The sequence below is a fragment of the Marmota flaviventris genome, chromosome 6 (assembly GCF_047511675.1).
Source record: "Marmota flaviventris isolate mMarFla1 chromosome 6, mMarFla1.hap1, whole genome shotgun sequence".
Taxonomy (NCBI): Eukaryota; Metazoa; Chordata; class Mammalia; order Rodentia; family Sciuridae; genus Marmota; species Marmota flaviventris.
In genome coordinates this window covers 114,083,225-114,105,181 of record NC_092503.1, presented here as the reverse complement: position 1 = coordinate 114,105,181, position 21,957 = coordinate 114,083,225, and the positions used below count along the sequence as shown (strand labels likewise).

The 21,957-nt window shown below is 35.1% G+C and overlaps 1 protein-coding gene across 1 annotated transcript in view; it reads right to left on the bottom strand.

Moving 5' to 3' along the window:
* The window catches only part of Kif6 (kinesin family member 6), a 380,879-nt gene that overhangs the window by 291,619 nt on the left and 67,303 nt on the right, over positions 1-21,957 (bottom strand). The window contains 2 exon segments of the mRNA XM_027943549.2: positions 6,901-7,010; positions 12,613-12,760. Of these exon segments, the coding sequence (XP_027799350.2) occupies positions 6,901-7,010; positions 12,613-12,760 (258 nt within the window).

Here is a 21,957-nt window from a genome sequence, read left to right as displayed (position 1 = left end):
TTTAAGAGTTCTTTGTAATTTTTAGATTGAAATCTTTTATTAGATATTTTCTTTCAACATATGACTTGTATTTTAATCCTTTTAACAGTGTCTTTCACAGAACTAAAAATTTTAATTTTGGTGAAGTCCAACTATTATTTTTTTCTTTCATGGGTCATGCTTTTGATATTATATCCACAATATTCATTGCCAAACCCAAGATTTTCTTTTATGTTATCTTCATAAGACTTATAGTTTGCTTTGTACGTTTAGGTCTATGGCTCATTTCAAGTTAATTTTTCTTAGAGGTATAAGGTATATTCATTCTTTTACACATGTTTGTCCAGTTGTTCCAGTACCATTTGTAGAAGAGGTTCTTTTTCATTGGATTATTTTAGCTCCTTTGTCAAAAACCAGTTGACTATGTTTGCATGGGGCTACTTATGGACTCTCTATTTTGTTCTATTGATATATTTGCCATTTTTTTGCCAATACCACACTTACTGCCTTGATTATTAAGCTCTACAGCATATCTTTAAGATAAAATCTGTGCTTTGATATTTTTCTTGGGTATTGTGCTGGTTATTATGGGCCTTTTGCCTTTCCATATAAACTTTATAATCAATTTGTTGATATCCACAAAATTTCTTGCCAGGAATTTTATTGGTATTTAATTGATCTGTATTTCACCTATAAATCAGGTTAGAAAGACTTGATATCTTAACTATATTGATTCAGGAACAAAGGATATCCTTTACTTAGATCTTTGCCAATTTATTTCATTAAAGTTCTATAGTTTTCCTCATAGATCTTGGGCATGTTTTGACATAGTCATACCTACATATTTTATTTTTGCTTCTAATATAAATGGCATTGTGTTTCAGATTTCAAATTCCAATTATTTATCGTGGTTGTATAAGAAATAAAATTGACTTTGATACACTCACTAACCTTGTGTTCTGAAACCTTGCTATAATACTTATTTAAGGATTTTCTTTTTGGTCAAATTTTGTTATGCTCTATGTATACAGTATTATCTGTGAACAAACACAGTTGTATCTTTTTTCTTCCTAGTATTCTTTATTTCCTTTTCTTGTCTTATTGAATTAGGAAGGACTTCAGTAAAATGTTACTAGGAGTGATGAGAGTGATATCCTTGTCTTGTACTGGATCTTAAAGGGAAATCTCTAGATTTTTGCCATTAAGGATGTTGTTAGCTATAGATGACTTATAGATATTCTTTATCAGATAAAGAAAATCTCCTTCTATTCAAAGTACTTATCACAAATGCATACTGAATTTTATCTTTGCATCTATTAATACAACCATATGATTTTTCTTCCTTAGTCTATTCACACATTGAATTACTTTGATTGATTTTTGAGTGTTGAATAATTTTGCATATATTCAATAAATCCCACTTGGTTATGGTATATAATTCTTTTGGTATATTATTAGATTTGATTTGCTAATAATTTGTTGAAAATTTTTGCATCTCTGTTCATAATAGATACTAAATCTATAGTTTTCTTCTTTTGAAATGTATTTATATCTGTCTTTTATTTCAGTATTTAGGTAATATGAGCCTCAATGAGTGAATTAAAAAGGGTTCCCTTTGTTTTTTTTTCCAGAAGAGATTATAAATTCTTTGGAATATTATATGTAGATAATCATATCATTTGCATATAGGGATAGTTTTATTTCTTCCATTCCATATGCATGACTTTTAATTATTATTCTTACTTTACGAAATGGCTAGTATTTCCAGCCTTTGTTGAATAAGTGTGTTAAAAGTGAATATTCTTTCATTGTTCCTGATCTTAAGAGGACAACATTCAGTCTTTCACCATTATATATGACATTAGCTGTAGGATTTTGTAGATGCTCTTTAACAAGTTAAGGTGATGCTTCTCTATTCTAACTTTTTGAGATTTCTATAATAAATGGGTGTCAAATGCTTTTACTTTATGTGATTTTCCTTATTTAGCTGTGGATGTGGTAGGTTACACTGAACTAGCTTTGTAATCCATAATAAATTATACTTGGTCATGTTATATAATTCATTTCATACATTGTTGAAGTCAACTGCCAATAATTTGTTAAGAACTTTTGAGTCTATGTTTGTGAGAGATACTAGTCTGTAGTCTTTTACTATTGTTGTTGCTTGTTTGCTTTTGGAGGGTTTGTTTTTTGTTTTTTTGTTTTGGTGATTTGGATTAAACCCATGGCCTCACACATACTAGGCAAATGCTCTACCATTAGGATATATCCCTAGCCCCTCTCATTTCTATTTCTTGAAAAAGACCGTGTAAAATAGTTTTTAAAATGTTTGGCAAAAATCTCTTAGATTATCTTGATCTGGAGATTTCTTTGTGGGAGCTTTTAAATCATGGATTCAATTTCTATAATAGTTATAAACTATTCAGTTATATATTTCATCTTGGTTGAGTCTTGAGCTAATCACTTTTGGTTGCTAATTCAGGTGTCAGTGTTTCCCATATTTTCTCAAATGACTAAAGCAACATTTACAAAAAAGCAATTGACTTTAGTCTGGTGCTCTGACATCACATACACAAAAATCTATAGGCAATTTATAGGCAAAAACTTCTGCAATAGCAGAGAGGTAGAATTTATTAGACTGTAAAAAAATGAAAAGAAAAGGCAGAGAATATGTGAGAAGAGCATCCAGCAGGTGATATGTGAGAAAGCTGTGTTGATCAATGGTAAGGAAGCTGTTATTGATGGCTACTGTTGTGCAACACCAAACTGAAGTTGGGTTTAATTTTACATGGGTAAGCCTAGTGTAGGAATGCAGCAAAATTTTAGATGGTTAAGCCTGGTATTAAAATGCTGAAGGGATCAAACGTGTATATTGCCATTGTCCCTCAAATAGATAAATTGCAAAGGGAGGTGACTAAGGTCAACAAACATTTTGTCTACTATTTTTGGAAGGCATTCAGAGTATTTGGGACACTTCAGTTCACAACAATGAAGCCAGCAGACCAGACAGATAGGATATTCTTGAGCTTGTCCAGTTCAAGAGTGTGTGAAACCAGATTAATAGTGCATACTTTTAATCTAAGACAGTTACAGCAAAGTCACATTCCATTATTTAAAAAAAAACCTACTTTATAATCTCAGTAAAAGGCAAAGCATTCCAACCCCACCCCACCCCCCAAATCTAGCAGATGCAATACCAGTCAAATTCTATTATTCCCATATTGAAGTACTATATAATTCTTGAATTGTTCCAGAATTTTATAGTATTAAATATATGTGAAGTAAATAGGTTCTAGATCTCTATTTGGGAATCTTTCTCAGTAGTATTTTTATATATATTATTAAGTAATTATAGTACAAAATGTAAGAATAAGAAGAACATCTTTCAGATCACTTTTGTGTGCACACATACACATGTAATTCCTTGAAAATGAAGTCAGTTTTGTAACTTAAGTCACTTCTAACCTAACTCAGGAAACTCATTCTCCAATACAAGGACAAAGCTACTACTAAGAAAGACAATAGTTTACGAAACAAAGCTAGCAAGCTCTATAGAGACAATCTGACCAAAATTGAGAACAAGTACTGAATTTCAAGCATGCTGAGGTATGCAGATGACACAGAGTGAATTAAGGTACTGCCATTGCTTATTTCTAGAAGGAAAGCATTAGAAAATCTCTAAACCACTTCTTATTCTTCTGTAAAATGGAAAAAGATCACCAAATAAATCCTGTTCTATGAAGGTCACCAATCCTTGAACTCTAGACATTGGAAGTTAGAAGGTTGCAAAATATTATTTAATCCAATATCCACATCTTTTAGATAAAGAGAAACGCAGAAAAAAGAAAGAATTTACTTAAGATCACAGTTGAGACTACAACTCAAATTTCCTAATTTCTAACCAAGTGTTCTTTATATATATTGCCTATCTTAGAGTCCAACGGATTTTTCTCATTCCTGGTTCTTCCCATAGTTTGGCGATACCTAATCATTCAATTAGGTTGGGATGAATAGAACTCAGGTGCTATTCTTCTCCCTTTCCTCTCTCATCTTCTCAACTTCATAGTTTTAATTTAACAGATAATTTAAAAAACTATTAAGGACTTAATTCAGCATAGGCAGTGAGAAAATTACCAAATCAAGTAAGGCATGCTTCCTACCTCGGAGGAATTATAAGTATAAACATTGAGTATGGTATTCTTGACACCAAAGTTGTATGTACAAAATTTGTCACCATCATCCAATCAAATTTTCTGATGGAAATCTCCTTTTTTAGTTGACTCCTTAATTTCCACAGTCATTTTTGTTACTCTGACAGGAAAGTGAATGAATATCTGGTTTCTTTACCCTTGTTCTCCTATTAACCAATTAATTCTGGAACTCTGGTAAGTCATATCTCTTCGGGCTTTATCTCCTCAATTTGCAAAATAACCTTCTGTTATTCACCTTTCTTCCTTTCTTGTTTTTTTTTTTTTTTTGTGCATTTTTAAAACTTAGTGCTTTACATGAGAAGAAGATTAACATTTAACAGGGATGAGAGGTGGGAGGGAAAGGGAGAGAGAAGGGAAATTGCTTGGAAATGGAAGGAGACCCTCAGGGTTATACAGTGGAGGGGGTAGAGAGAGAGGAGGGGAGGGGAGGGGAGAGGTGGGGAGGGGGGAGGGGGGAGGATGGGAAAGGCAGCGGAGCACAACAGACACTAGTATGGCAATATGTAAATCAATGGATGTGTAACTGATGTGATTCTGCAATCTGTGTATGGGGTGAAGGTGGGAGTTCATAACCCACTTGAATCAAAGTGTGGAATATGATATGTCAAGAAATTTGTAATGTTTTGAACAACCAACAATAAAAAATTAAAAAAAAACTTAGTGCTTTATAGTTATTCATAGTAATTGGGTTCATCCCAACAAATTCATCAAACATGCATAAAATTCGACTTCAGTTCATGATCCCCCTGCTTTTCCTTTCTCTTCCTGTCCTCCTCTTCCTTTCTTTTCAAATTTAGTCAAATTCAAGGTATTGGGTATAATCAATTTATTTCTTTTTTCATATTTCTCTGGTTTCTCTCTCCTCCTTCATGTTCATAATAGAAAAGTCTTCATTCCTGGATTATTAACAGCCTTCGAGGTTAGGTATAGCTATAACTTGTTGGAAGCAAATTTAAACACAATTTAGTCTCAGGTTATATAGATCAGACTGGAGGCTAGAAAGTTAATTAGGGAATCAATTAGAATAAAGATCAATCTTAAACTAAAAACCTGTCATTCAATTCCTTGCTAAAACTGGCTTCCATTGGCCTTTCTGATTTATTTTGAGTGACACCTTGTTTTTAGTCCATTTGGGCTGCTGTAATGAAATATCATTAAGTAGGCAGATTCTGAACAATGGACATTTATTTGTCACAGAAGAGGCTAGAAATCCAAGATCACGGTGGTCCATGGCTAGGTCCCAGTGACCTAATCACACCTCACATCCTCAACATCTTCTGCCATCACAATGTGATTGGGTCTTAACATGCGAATTTGGGGTGGACACAAACATTCAGACCACAGCACTTCTCAACTCATAGCCTTTCCTACCACACCTTCATGTCAAATGTTATCCTTCCTATCCTTGTTGCGAAAGACTTTTTACCCTTTTGTGTAAACTTTATTCTACTAGGTTTTTGTTATTGTCACTTTTTGGTTTTGGGTACTGAGGATTGAACCCCCAGGGGTTCTATACCACTGAGCTACACCCCAGCCCTTTTTATTTTTTTGAGACAAGGTATCTCTAAGTTACTGAGGCTGGCCTTGAACTTGCAATCCTCATGCCTCAGCCTCCTAAGTCTCTGAGATTACAGGCAGGTACCACCACTCCTGGTTATTCTAATAGTTCTTTAAAGGCCATTTTCTTCCATGGAGTCAGTAATCTCTTCTTTCTTCTAATTCTTACACAAAATATTTAAAATACAAACAATAATTTCCTTTCCTAATTCCCTTTTATGAATACTGCAAATGTGAAAGAGATGATATGCAAAAACTCTTGACCAACATTAATGGAAGAATACAGTCCTTATACTCTTACAATTCTATAAAACAGTAAAATAATTTATAATATAAATTTATATTATAAATAATTTTACTATTTGCTCCTAATTTTTTTGCAAATTAAAATAATCAGATGATTGATAATCTTTTATAGAGAATTAATATATATTCCAAATTGTGTTAGAATATTTAATAAGAATATTAAAATAGATTTTCTTGGTTGTAGGCAACTTCTGATACATGATATCTGGACAAAAGTTTGTGACACATTAATGTTACTGACTAATATGTCTAATTTAGGCAGATACCAAAGAAGCATTGAGCAATATTATGCAAAAGCTTGTAACTTGCAGTATTAATAGATAGGCTCTGAGAACTCTATATTTCAGTCATGAAACTGCCAATCAGATCAAATGATTATCAATGTTAACATTAATGAAAGTAGAAAAGCCATTTGGGTAGAAACTTAAAATGTTATTTTCTGCCTTTCAGATTCGCTTGTTGCTGCTTGAACTCCAATTTGAATCCTTCTTCAGAAGCAGGCCACGATTAGAGGAATAAAAGGGTTTCATGTGGCAGGAGTAAAGTAGCACTGTCACATCCCATCAATCTTCTAAGTACCAACTCTCATACACCCATCACTGCCCTGTTTCACACCAGCTCCAACAGAGATTTTCCCAAGAAATAAGTTTCAAGCTATTTTAGTTCCCATCACTACTGTCCATTTGTCATAACTGAAAAAAAATATCCATTATATTGCAAAAAGATTCTGTTATCCAGTATTTGCTAATTATGATTGAGACCAGAAACATATAAAGTTTCAAAGAAAACAATTGAAGGGAACATCTGAAAATAATTTCCCCCTATCCTTTGTTGTTCTGCTACTCACGGCAAATCTTCCAATCTGGAGGCTTCATGTCTTGGATCCAATAGATCATAACCACATTCATTGTAGATTTCCAAGTAGGAAATGTGTGTTGTATATATTTTGCTGCTGTCCTGATTGAAAAAGAGTAAGACATGATTTAATGACTACAAATAACAATTCATTTTAGAGAAAGACGAACACATTTGTCAATGTAGTTTCCTCACAGTTTCTCCCCCATTCTCACTCACTCTATGTGGTTTACATTTTCAGTTCGTGACACTTTCAAGTTGCCAGTTCCCATATGCATGGAACTTTTTTCTTTCTTTTCTTTTCTTTTTTTTTTTAATGGTCAACTCCCATGATTACAAGTAACTTCAGTCTGTTATTTTTTATTGGTTCCACGTTATACATAAAAAGTCGATGTATACATACAATGAGCCAATTTGGTTGCAGAACTATATAACACACCATTTTTTACTTTCTAAACCAAAAAAAAAGTTACTAAGAAAATACACACTTATGTTCTATGAATAGTCAATTCATAAAAAAGCACAGATCATTTCTTTGGTTCAAAAACTTCAGTAACAAAACAGTTTCCATCTTTAATAATAATTCTTCTTTTCCACTTTTGTAATATTTGAAAACTTTTCTGGTGACATAAATAGATAAAAATGAAATTAAGTCCCCAGGACAGAAGATAGCTTAGATCAGTCAGGTAAGAGAGGACACTAACAATTCATACCTTGCTTGTTGGGTTAATTCTCCTGGCTCAAGTGGGCAAATCAGGGATATTCGTTTATGGGTTAGAGAAAGGTGGCTTCTGTGGCCATTACTAAAATGTAATGATGTAGTTATCAATGCAATTAAGCTAAAAGTCAAGATAACAAGTCCTAGTCTCAGTTCTACTAACAGAAAAAAAGGACCCATTCCTTCTGAGGTGGAATATAGCAGGAATATTTTTTAGCTCTTGAGGGAATTCCAAGTTCAGTTTTCCATACGAAATATCAAAATGAGAGTACCCCCTTTTTGTTCCTTCAAAAACACAAATGCTTCTATTTCTGCAAATATTATTATGTTTTTAATAAAGGGAGAATATATTTGAATCTTGTGGCAAGAAAACTGTCATAGTGGACAGTAAGAGGATTTGCCTCAGATGACATTCCTGATTCTCAACCGTATACAAGAACAATCCATTTACTAGCTGTTGCTCAAAGGGAGACAGAACAAGTCACAGAGACTAGGGAGGGAACAGTGGCCTGTAAATCCAAAGCTGAAATCCCAGTCCCACCAGCTATGAAATTCTACCATTATCGGACCTTGGTTTTCACACACATGAAAGTGAGGAAGTGGATGATGAATCCCTATATATTCTGTAGTTTAAAATTAGTATGACTCATTGGTCCTAAAATGGCTCACACTATACCAATAAAGATATACCATCTGATATAAACAAAATGACACAAAAAATTTCAACCAACACATGAATAACTTTCAACCAATACATGAATATTATAAAAATACTCAAGCTACAGCTAAAATTCCATGTTCTGGTGTTCTGTGAAGGTGGCAACTTGGATTGAATTCCTATTAAACAAATTTCTCTCAACTAAGTTCTGGAATCCTGCTGATGTGACTTCAATGCTTATCCTAACAAACGGCCTGTTGATTACATTAGTATCCTGTGTTAGCGAAGGCACCATTTCAACATAATTGTTTGCAGCGTAGCGTGGTTTAGTACAGGTCTCAGAGACTATAAACCTGAGACAGATTATAAGGCTGCTAGTCTAATTCAGTGTTTCCCAAAACAATCCATGAAATACTCCTGGAAAAAAGTGTACCATGGTCAACATAAATACTCTGCTCCTCCCTGGAGGATTATCAGAGCATGTTAAAGGCCCTAGAGATCCTTCAGCCATGTTGTGAGATCCTGTTCTAAAATTTTTCTGAATATAGATGAAATGTACCAGAGATTATGGTTTGAGATCTTAGCATACAGTTCTGAGCTTTTAGCATCAGACAGAACTGGGTTTGAATACTGTATCTACTAGTTATAACTGAGTGATACTTGATTATTTCACCATGATAATTAATCAGTGAATAACAGCTCTGATCTTGCAGAACTGTTGTGATGGAGAAATAAGGCTATATACTTAAAATCCTACCAAAAAATCCTTAACCATCACAGGAACCAATGGACCATTGTTACTGCAGATATTATCATTGTCACTTATTTTGTTTTATTTTTGGTACTGGGGATTGATTCCAGGGGTTCTCTACCACTGAGCTATACCTCCAGGCCTTTCCAATTTTATTTTTGAGACAGAGTCTAAGATGTTGAAGCTGGCCTTGAACCTGCAATCCTCCTGCCTCAGCCTCCTGAGTATCTGGGATTACAGGTGTATGCTACTACATCCAGCTTATCATGGATACTACTTTAAATTATTATGTCCAGAAGCCTCCAAATGAAGAATTCAGTATGTGAATATAAAAGGAATGGAAAAGAAATGCAAAGAGAATAATTTATATGTTCATTTTCAGTGAAGAAATTCTCTTCTTCCAGAGAGTTGAATAAATCATAAAAGTCAGGAAAATGGCAGGTCTACTGCTCTGAGATGATAGGGATAATGGCTTTGGCTCCTCCAGCTTCTGCATTTTCTGAACTTTTATTGGAATACACACTAAAAATTCATTGAGCTTTGTGGCAAGCTACCTTTCCTTATTACTTCTTTTTAGTGTCTAGGTTGCCAGACTGTAATATAACACACATGTGTCCCACAGACAGCCTCGTCTCCAGCCCCCAAACAAGTTTGAAACTCACAATGCTCAAAAATAATGAGCAGCGATTTCTAAAATAAATGGAATCAATTTTCTTCTCTAATCAGTGAAAATGGGACTGGGGATATAGCTCAGTTGGTAGAGTGCTTGCCTCGTATGCACAAGGCCCTGGATTCAGTCCCCAGCACCACACCAAAAAGAAAAAAAAAATCAGTGAGAATCAGTGTTCTTATCACTCTCACAGGTACTTCAGGACCCAGTATACCCTGGACTCCTAGTTTATCTTGAAATAAAGACTTTGCATAAGTCAAATGTTCCTTTAAGAATTCTAGAGAGGCCTGGGGCTACAGCTCAGTGGTAGAGCACTTGCCTAGGACATGTGAGACACTGGGTCCAATCCTAAGCACCACATAAAAATAAATAAAGTATTGTGTCCATCTACAATTAAAAAAAAATTCTAGACAGTTCCATTGGCCCTCTAAAGGCAATTAGCTGAAGACCTCTGAGTACCAGTCCACATTCCTCAGCCACATAAAGTAGACAAACTTCATGATACACTTTAAGTTGCCTGACTAATTTCACCACAGTCCAGTGTGACTTTAAATGGATGTGCTGTTCCCCATCGTGGAAATCTGGCCATTTCCAAAGAGTTGCCCTGGCTATAAATTGGTCTGATAGGCTTTCTCCAAGTCCAGGAAGTCATTTAGGATCATTCAGAATAAAATGAGGTTTAGAGCCATGCCAATGACAAACAGATCTAAAACAGTGAACCTAACAGATGTTGAGTACTTGGGAGACATTTAGATTTTAGAACTGTATTTCAGTAACCAAAGATGAAATTTTAAAGAAGTTGAAAAATATTTTCCATTAGTAGAGGGTTTGTTTATTCTGTTTAATTTAATCAGGGAAATTGGCTTCATTTGTTTTGAGTTTCAAAGGGTTCTCTGAAATTGGTCAGGGATCGTTCAGCCACATCCACTAACATGAATATTAATGGCTGTGCTAATATATAATAATTATCATGTACTGAGCATATACTGTGTGCTAGGAACTGGACAATATCTTAAATACCATCTGTCTAGCCCTCACAGCCACTCCATATAATGGGGACCTTAAGCTACATGCTGTCAGAAGTGCACTTTCTCAGAACCAGGCCAGCCGGCTCCAACACCAGTGATCTTTCCAAGACAACAGGCTTCCCGATTAGGCCACAGCAACAAAAACTATTAGAAACTACATTCCCAGTTTGTGAAATCTGGGAACAAAACAAAATTGTTAATGTCAGAAATAAATGAGTAAATGAAAAATGGGAGTTCATGACCCACTTGAGTCAAATGTATGAAAGATGATATATCATGAGCTTTGTAATGTTTTGAACAATCAATAAAAAAAAAAAGAAATAAATGAGTAAATGAAAAGAAGGACCTCAAATCCGGCACACACGCTATGCTCAACTCTCTCTTCCACGTTTTCTGGCGTGCAGAGTTGGCATGCTTGAGCTAGTAAGAGATGAGCTGAACTAATGGATAATTGCTACTTTATGGCTGGCAATTAGAATTATGCAGATCTCAGCAATTTCTTCACATCTTTGTAATTCAAAATGCAAATAACATACAGTAGAGAAATTTTGGAGTGACTGTTACATTGACCTACTTAGGACATTTACTATACAGAATTAATACAACCAAAGAACTGGGGAACTAGAAGGGATGCTGAGGACTCTCTAGTACAATTCAATCCCTACTTCAGAGTGGAGAAAATTAAACCCATAGAACCTAAATAACTCATTATAGGGAATTTGCTTAAATATGACCAATAAAATAAAGCCAGTCTGAGCCACAGAGGAGTGTATGTAGTGGCAAAAAGCACAGAATATGGTAAGATAGACCTGAGATGAGCTCCAGCTCAACTCTTCCTAAGATGTGGACCCAGAGAAAAATATTTAAACAGAGGCTCAGTTTTTCCCATAAGAAGGGGATAAAGATACTTACTTTGTTAGTTGTACTATATGTTGTATTAAATAATGATAAAATATAAGGCACTTGGAGGAACTCAATAAATGACATAATAAAGACAGGGATGCTGGGCACAGTGGTGCACACCTGTAATCCCAGTGGCTCAGGCAAGAGGATCACGAGTTCAAACCCAGCTTCAGCAATGGCGAGGAGCTAAGAATTCAGTAAGACCCTGTCTCTAAATAAAATATAAAATGTGACTCAGAGGTTGAGTGCCCCTGAGTTCAATCTCTGGAGAAGGAAGGAAGGAGGGAGGGAGGCAGGGGAAAGGGAGGGAGACAGGGAACACTCTTTATAAAACTAATGTTCACTGCAATGGAATTTGTACTCTGGTATACTACTTTGGCTTCTTTCTGGGAAAAAGTAAGAACTATACTATCCTATTTAGTGCTTTAGTAGCTAGAAGAAAGGTCTGCTTGGTTAAAAGACTATTTCTCAGTTTCTTTCATTTTTTTTTTTCTGGTACCAGGGATTGAACCCAGGGGCACTGAAACACTTGAGCCACATCCTCAGACCTTTTTATATTTTATTTTGAGACAGAGTCTTGCTTGGGGCCTCACTAAATTGCTGAGGCTGACTTGGAACTTGTGATCCTCCTGCCTCAGCTTCCCAAGCGCTGGGATTACAGACGTGCACCACTATGCCTCGGTTTCTTAACGTGGAATATAAGATTTTAATTGGTAAGATGTATTATTTGCTCTTTTAAGCTCTGTGACTATAGCAGAAAGAACTCCCTTTGCTCAGGTGGCAGCACTTTAATGAGAAGGACATTCTTAATTTTTACTTATCCAGAAAAATCTTAACCTTGCTTCAATTGTAAAGGTTGGAGCTATTACACAAAAATATTTTCTCATTTTGATATAATATAATATCACAATAATTTTTCTGTGCACAGTAAATTTCTGCTGAATCTATCAAATACAAAATGAACTTAGTTTTATACCTTTTGTAACTGCTCAAAAATGTATGACAGCGTCCTTGGGATAATGCCTCTGTCACTGTAACGCTCAGCCCCACCTGTGATAGTGAATGTCTTGCCACTGCCCGTTTGTCCATATGCAAAGATGGTACCGTTGTAACCTGCCAGCACACTGCAATGAAGAAACGGCACACTTTTAATACCAAAATGACTACCTGCATTTGTATTAGATGACTTGAATTCTAATAGCAACCTTATTAGATTCTATGGAAAAGATATTTATAGAAATACCTGCAGAAATATTTAATTATGTGACTATGTATTACATTTTAATCCATCAATATCAGCACATTGATCCTTTTCTCTAAGAAAGAACATGTGGCCCCATAGAGTCCAGTTATCTTAAAATATTGTCTTTGTATTTTAGTATGCTAGACTTGAATCAAAGAATATGTTGAAAAAAATATCCTGGGGAAATAACACCTGTAATTTGGCCCACTGTCCACCCGATGCCTGCTCCCTCACCTGGTCACTTCCTAGGATACTAGAATACACACAGGTTACTACTATGTACCTTGTAATGTGATTCCCTACTTAACTCTCATCACCAACTGAAAATCCTCTAGGAATGTCCCTCCTCTCCTTTCTTGGAATGACTCTTTTTTTAAGAAGATGCTGGTCCATGTGTGTTCTTCAGCCCTGCAAAAAAGCCCTTGATTTGATGGAGGTCTCAAGAGCCCTGGATCATCTCAGCCTCTGCAGACCACTACCTATAACAAGACACTTCGAACAGTGTGCATGACATGCTTCGGGCTTTCAAAAGTGGGTCTTTTTCTAGGCTACATGGAACAGTAAACTCTTGCAGCTTTACTTCCTTTTATTTATTTATTTTTTGTTATATGTGGCTCCTTGATCTCAAGATTTTTTCATCAATCTAGCTATGATGCTGTCGGCTAATGTCACCCACATTGTGAGTGGTTGTTTTCAATAGATGACTCCTCTGCGATCACTCCTCATGGTTCACGTTGGGATTCCTGCTCTGCTGCTGAGATCCTGTTCACAGTTCTTTCTAGGCCTCTTTATACCTCGGCTGCATGCCGAGCGACCAGTCATCACAATTCCCCTTCAAAACACACAGGTGTTGCCTAAAACTTTTTATGAAGTGGTTAGATAGGTTCATAGCATCTTATGCAACTAACCACCTAACAATATGGTTAACAAATTAATACATCTTTTGTTCTGTAAGCAGGTGATATTGATGCTTACAAATTGAAAGGACTCAGGGAGGGAGAAAAGAGATATTACTATTATGTGGTTCACCTTTCTACTTTTGAGAAACTTAATCATTTTTTTGCATGTGTCTTCACAGGAAGACAGTAGACTGTTGAAATTTTAAGCTTGTAAGGTGTTGGAATTACCGTAATGCATTTAGGTGGATGATTATAGAATCTTTCTCTTCAACAGAATCTATCACCAATGAAACAGAAATGTCCCATTATCAAATCTCATTTGGATATATGGTATTTCTTGGCCATAAATGCTCTGTGTAAATGAAGTCTATAACTTTTAGTATCAGACCTAAAATGTTTTATTGATTCTGGATATAAGAATTTCTAAAATATATTAGGCATTATCTATCTTGAAAAGTAATGAATACTGAGTAAAAATTAACACTTTCATTCTGACACAGATATCGCCTTTGGAAAGTGAGTACTACAGCATGCTCCACTGGTACTTGCTGATTGTTATGTCTACTTTTTTAATACTTACATCTTCTTTCTCACTATCAACTGTTCCTGCCTACCTGTCTCTAATATATGTTCTCCCTAACCTCATCTGCTGTGGGATGGAAAATTACATGGCACAGTTTCACAGGACACTGTATGAAATTAAAAGGATGTAGGTTCTACCTTTAGATACTCCCATGCACATTTATTACATTGTTACAATATGAAATTAAATAAAGAAATGACAACAGGCAAAGTTTATTTCTAGTTCCTTTATCTAGAGGTCCTGCATCCCAACTCCATCTTTGGATTGAGTGTCCATTCTTTACTGGGCCCCAGGTGTTTATATCTTCTTCTAGTCTCATCTGTCTTAGAGAAAAAAATAAAGAAATAGAAATGGTGGTGTAAGAACCTTTGACAATCTGTTCCTTCACAAGAATAATCATAGCAGTGGAAAAAATGGTCAAAATTGACTTTCTCAGAACAGAACCCTGGAAATTATCCAAAGGTACACAATAATCCAAGGAATGTTTATTTAAGAAAAACAGCTGAAACTCAGTAGAACAGCAGGCTCCACAGTTTTAGCTTGAAAATCCTCAGCCCTCTTTCCGCAGCTCCATGGTAGCCTTGAAAAACTACAGCCTCAAAGCCACAGGGGCTGTGAAAACCAGCAGCCTAAATATCACTTCAGGGAGCAGGACAGGTTTGGAACTCCTCAAAACCCTATCCCCAAAGAACTCTTTTAAGCTCTGTGACTGTAGCAGGAAAAGAGGCATGAGACAGGAACTATTGATGAAAACCCATAATAGGTGTAGATACAACATTACAGAATTCTATAATGCTATTCAAAGGAATAAACAAGTTTAATAAAGTTGCAAGATACAAGATCAATTTACAAAAGTCAAGTGTATTTCTACACAACATCAATGACCAATCTGAAAATAAAATTCAAATATAAATTTTAGGAGAAGCTCATCTCTGACCTTTCTCACAGCTCCATGAAAAAGCTTCTTTTACAGTATAAAACTTGTCTGTGATCTGACTCAGAGCTACTCAGGATGAGCAACTCTATCGCCAGGGTATTTGTTGAGAACAATCCATGGAAAATATCTAACATCGAAGCTGCCTAAGGCTACAATACCAGCAAGGTCAACAAGAAGGTGACCAAACATTTAAAAGAAAAATCTGTGAAATAAAACATCTGTAAGGTGCTTTGAAAAGCTCTGACATGTTGCTTGGGACTTTAGAGGCCACACACACACACACACACACACACACACAACACACACGTTCAGGACTATGGGCATGCCCAGAACATACTTGAGAAAGTCCCTGAGACTCTGCACATGCTGGAAGTAAAGGGTAAGGCAGAGATACAGACTGATGGCTCAAGGCATTTAAAGAAATCTCTGTTCAATCATTAACTCACCACTAAAGTAATTGTATATAGATTTCAGAAGCTGCACATGGCAAACATAGAGGTAAATAAGGTGATCAAAAACTTAAAAGAAAATAATACATGGAATAAGATGGCTATGAGGGGCTTTGAAAATCACTGACATATTCATATATAGACTTTACAAAATTAAACCAGAACAGTCACTAAATAAACAGGCAGAAGAACAACAATAACACCTAACAACAACAATAAACCCTGGGGAGAATAGGAATCTGATTTCTAAGGCTGTCATAATATTGTACTGCTATAGTATTTTATATATATATATATATATATATATATATATATATATATATATATATATATATACACATTTGTTATATATAACAAATGCTCAGTTTTCAACAACAAAAAATTATAAGACACAAAAAGGAATAAGAAACTATTGCCCATATATAGGAAATAAAATGGAAATAGTCCTTAAGAAAGCCCAAATGTTATTTTAGCAGGTAAAAATTAAATTAGCTACTATAAATATATTTAAAGAATAATAGTAAAATATATTTAAGGAATTAAAGAATAAAAGAAAATTATGTCTCATTAAATTGATTAATGAAAAAGTAACTTATTTTAAAAGAACCAAATAGAAATTATGGGATTGAAAAGTAAAGTAACCAAAATTAACAGCAAATTTGACTTGGTATAAGAAAGAATAAGTGAGTTTGAAGATAGGTCAATTGAGATTTTCCAATCTCAGGAACAGAAAGGACAAAAAAATGAAGAAAAATGGAACAGAGGATTCAGAGACCAACATATCCATAATAGGAGTCCTAGAAGAATAGAGGAGAGAATATTGAAAGAAATTATGATCAAAAACTTAAAATTTTAATGAAAATCATCAATCTATATATCCAAGAAGCTTGATAAACTCCAAATAGAACAAACACAAAATATCCAAACCTAGACACATCGTGATCCGTCTGTCCATAAACAAAGAGAATCTTGATAGGAGCAAGAGAGAGTGACTGATCAAATACAAGGTTCTCGGTAAGATGAACAGTGGATTTCTCATTAGGATCCATGTAGGCCAGAGGTAATGGGATAAAATATTAAAAATGCTGAAAGTGAAAGATTGGTCTGAATTTCTTTTCAGAAATTGATGAGCTTCTCCTAAAATTTATATTTGAATTTTATTTTCAGATTGGTCATTGCTGTTGTGTAGAAATACATTTGTCTTTTGTAAATTGATCTTATATCTTGCAACTTTATTAAACTTGTTTATTCCTTTTAATAGCATTATAGAATTCTGTAATTTTGTATGTACACCTATTACGTGTTTTCATCAACAGTTACTGTCTCATGCCTCTTTTCCTGATAGGCCTTAAAAACTAGAAAAGGAGCTCTAATCTATCTTTACCTTGGAGTCTGCCACAAAGAAATTCTCTGACCTACCTTATCTGATAGTAGATGATAAGACCCTCTTATCGAGATCCCTCCAGTAGATACTGGCCAACTGAATGGGACTGAATAGGATTTGGGTTTCCCTCTAACCAACAACCACAATATATGTGATCATGTCTTGTGCAAATAGAGATAATTTAGAGCTTTCCTTTTCAATCTGCACATTTTTTATTTCCTTTTCTTGCCTCAGTTCACTGGTTAGTTTGCTAGCAACAAATTCTCCCAGTTTTTGTTCTTCATTCATTATTGAATAGTAATTCTACCAGCCATAGAATTTTTTATTTGCATATGAAATAATTTTCTATATAGAAAATCCTAAGAACTCCTATGAAACTATTACAAGTACATATGTTGTAAGGTATAAGACAACATCAAAGACGGTAATCCTTGAGGCTGGGGGGGGGGGGTGGTGTAGTTGAGTATAGAATGAAGGTGCTTGAGTTCAACTCTCAGCATAAGGAAAAAAAAATAGATGGTAATACCTCCCAAATTGATCTACATTTGTACAATCTCTATCAAAATTCAGGCTGGCTTCTTTGAGGAAATTGGCATAATTCTCCTAAAATTTATATGGGAAAGCAGGGGATACAAAACAGCAGAAAAAAACATGGAAAGAACAAAGGCAGAAGAGTCACATTTCCCAATTTCATAACGTACCACAAAGCAAGAGTAATTGAGATAGTACTGGCATAAGAGTAGACATATGGGATCAGTGGAATAAAACAGAAAATCCAGAAATAGACCCTTGCATTTATAATCAGTTTATTTTTAAGAAGCATGCTAAGACCATAGAAGAAAGAGTAGTCTTTTTAACAAACAAACAAACAAAAAGCTTGAAAAACTGCAAAAGAATTCACATGCAAAAGAATGAAACTGGACCTCTATCTCCTACCATGTACAAAAATTAACTCAAAATGAATCATAGACCTAATGTAAAAGTTAAAGCTAAAATGTCTCAGAAGAAAACAGGGATAAATCTTCAAGATGTTGGATTACATAATGGTTTCTAAATTGTGACATCACAACCAACAAATAGCTGAGGAAAAAAAATAAACTGAACCTAATCAAAATTTCAAAACTTTGTGATTCAGATGACACAATCAAGATAATGAAATGACAATCCACAGAATGGGTCAAAATATTAGCAAATCATCTATACATCAAAGAACTTGACATCATTTCTATAATTCATAACACATGAAGAAATCTTAAAATTCAATCATGCAAAGCAAAATTAAAAAGTAGACATGGAATCTAAATAGATATGTATATTTCTAATTCTGACAAGGGACAAGCAAAATGTGTCATATTCATTCCATATAATATTATTTGGCAATATAAAGGAAAAAAGAACTGATACATACAATAGTGTGTACAAAATTTAAACACATTATGTTAAGTGAAAGAAATTAGTCACATGGGCTATATATTGTCCGATTTCACTTATAAGAATTATCTAGAATAGGCAAATGCCATTAATAGATTAGTGGTTTTCCACAGGGAGGGAGGGGAAGAGGGGAGCAACTGCTAATGGGTATGATCCAGGGCTTCTTTTGGAGATAATGTTCATGTCCTAAAATTAAATAATGATCTGTACTAAAACCTCCTAAATCGTTTTGGTATGTAAATTATACCTTAACAAAGTTGCTATAACAATAAAATGGTAAAGTAGAACTTACATTAGAGTGCTAGTAACTAGATCCACTTGCCACCTTTTCTGCAATATTTTTAAAAGAAAGAGGGGATAGTAATTAATAAAATAAATGAAAGCAAGCCAGGCATAGTGTTGTTTGTCTGTAATCCTAGCTGTTTGGGAGGCTAAGGCAGGAGGATTGCAAGTTCAAAGCTAGTTTCAGCAAAAGCAAGGCACTAAGCAATTCAGTGAGAGCCTGTCTCTAAATAAAATACAAAATAGGGCTGGGGATGTTGCTCAGTGGTCAAGTGCCCCTGAGTTCAATCCCTGGCACCAATAAATAAATAAATAAATAAGCAAGAAAATGACCAATTTCAACAATGAACAATGGTTTGGTCACTTTTGGTGAAAAAAACATTTCTAAATATCCTAAATTCAACAATGCAGGTTACTGCTTAATCCATCTCAGCTAGAGATGGCCTTGATATGTAAACAAATCAACCATTTATAAACACAGAATTTGATGATCAGATGAAATTTCCATTGTATAAATCCTATCCTTCCTTAAGCAAAATGCATTTTCCCTAGGAGTTTAAATTATAAAGCTATTCTGTCAGTTCTTATCTTTTAATATTTGCATGAATAAAACAAAAATAAATCTTCTCCCCTCTAGGAGATTATAAACTAAAGTATTACTCCATACGTATCACATTTTATGCTAGAAAAAATACAAATCATTTTTAACTTTAGCTTTTCATTTTTATTACTCTTTATTTGCTTAACTAGATTCCAAGTAAAAGATTGCCTAGAAGTATCTGCATAAAGTGAGACTTCATTTTGTTTAAACCAAATGAAAAGATTTTAAGCACCTCCTTATACAATGTCTAAGACAAAATAACAACAAAAATTAATAATGTAATGTTAATTTAGTAAAATAAGCCAAAAAAATAATTCTAGTTCCACAAATTTGAAAAGACAGCATAGTTAGAAAAGTAAGAAACAAATAAGACCATGGCTTTAGTAATTGGTGTCATTAGAGGCCTTTTTACTATTTTTCTTCCAAGAAAAGAATCCCCTCTAAGCTAGTTCTGAAAAATAGTTACACAAACCATGCTTCAACAGCTGCTTAATTCAGGATAAGGTTGAAATCAGAGAATGAGGTGGGACTGACTTAATTTTTGAGGTGAGAGAGTCAGGTGAGTTGGTATCTTAAAAAGATTAGTCTTGGTTTAATAGTTTAGTCTAAAAGCTTAGCCTTAGAAAATTAAGAATCAAAGGAAAATACATGTTTATATTTTCATAAGCTCTTTATAGAAATAAAACAAATTAGTTCACTCAGAAAACACAAACCAAACAATTAGTACTATGGACAGAATTTTTTAAGCTAACAGATTATGCTATATTTATGTTTAATTCAGGAAAGTTCTTTGTGTAAAGTCAACAAGACTAATGTGAAACAGAATGAAAATTAAATCTCTATTTTAAATACATTATAACCCCCTTGTCCCTACTCACTTTTCACAGTTCCAAGAGTGAGAGTAGCTGGAACTTATTTTAAAATTCTTACAACAGTTCATTTCTGTGCACTGTAGCCCTCTTCCTAAAATAAAGTCCCACAGTCCTTTGTAAGCAGCCCAAGGCAGCAATTTGGTGTAGCCTGTTGTCTTTTATAGAGAAATATGGTAAGTGACTCAAGGGGTTCACCTTCACAACATCTTTAAGAGCATAAATTCAGCAACCCGAAGTCTTAAGAGGCATTAGAATTAAAAACAATAGCAACCTGTGGTTAATACAACACAACTCAATTTTGTCATATACAAAAATAATTCTCCCATTAATTCAGCTGAGTGACCATGTAATTTATATAATTTCCAGTAAGCCTGGGATGTTTCCTGGGATGTTAAGGAGAAGCGAGAAGACAAGAAGTGGGAAGGCCTACCCTTCTGGAGAATCTAAGAGAGCAGGAGACTTTGAAGGGGTATATTTTTCTGTCCCAAAAGCTTTTTTAGTCCCCTCTTCTTCTGGAAATAGCCTCCATTCTTCTAGGAACTCAGGGAGAAGGTGTGTGGAGCACATGACTCAGACCTGGTCAATCCTACTTCTTCATTTCATCACAGTCCCCTCCAGCCCTGCCCATCTTTAGCAGCCATGGTTCAAAGACGTGGACAACATGCCTCAAGCAGGGCCAAGAAGAGTCTCTGCAAGACGGATTCTGAGAAGGAAAAAAACTGGGCTTCCTGAACCATAACTGCTGGATACCATATGTTCTGTCCTTCTACCCAAGGAAGTAGGGCCAAGCTTCTGTACAAGGTCAGATGGGTGGAGAAGGAATATTGGCTGTCACATATCCAGCTGAAGTAGCAAAGGCCCTAATTTTTATAGCACTCCTTTCAATTCTTGGAGCTAACCTAGTTATGTAAGCCAAGAAATCCTCTTTTCTTTGAGTTGGGATTCTGTCATATGCAACCAAAAGACTCACAACTAATGCAAAGTTCCCAGAGTGATCTGAAAGATATTTCTGGTCCCTTGATTTAGACCATGGGTTTCAAACTGGCAATGCATCTGTCTAGAGGAATGTTTAAACTTAAGTTAAAATGCCTTTATGTGGGACATGAGTCTTCCCATTTGCCATGATCCCCTACATTTCCTAACATCTTGGACTCGGCCACTTCCCAAATGTATGTTACCTGCTGTTTCAGTCAGTTTTTTTCATTGTGACAAAAAGATCCAATGGGAACAAGTGGAATAGGAAAAGTTTCTTTGGCTCACAGTTTCAGAGGTCTCATGTCATAGACAGTTAATCCCATAGCTCTGGCCTCAGATCATCATGGTGGAAGAAGGCAAACAGGAGAGTGGGGGAGCTAGCTCTGTTCATCAGGGACAAGATATAAACCCCACAGGCACACCCCCAGTGACCCACTTCTTCCAGCCACACCCTCCAAGCGTACAGTTATTGCCCAGTTAATCTCTATCAGCACTGATTGGGTTAAGGCTCTCTAATTTTCTCACATTGTTTCACACATGAGCTTTGGGGGGGACACCTCATGTCTAGACCATAACACCTGCCCAGACTTGAAGACAGGGCTGCATCTATGAACAACAACAGAATGCTGGTCACAGTGTAGTCCTTGTGCATGCCAATACTCCTC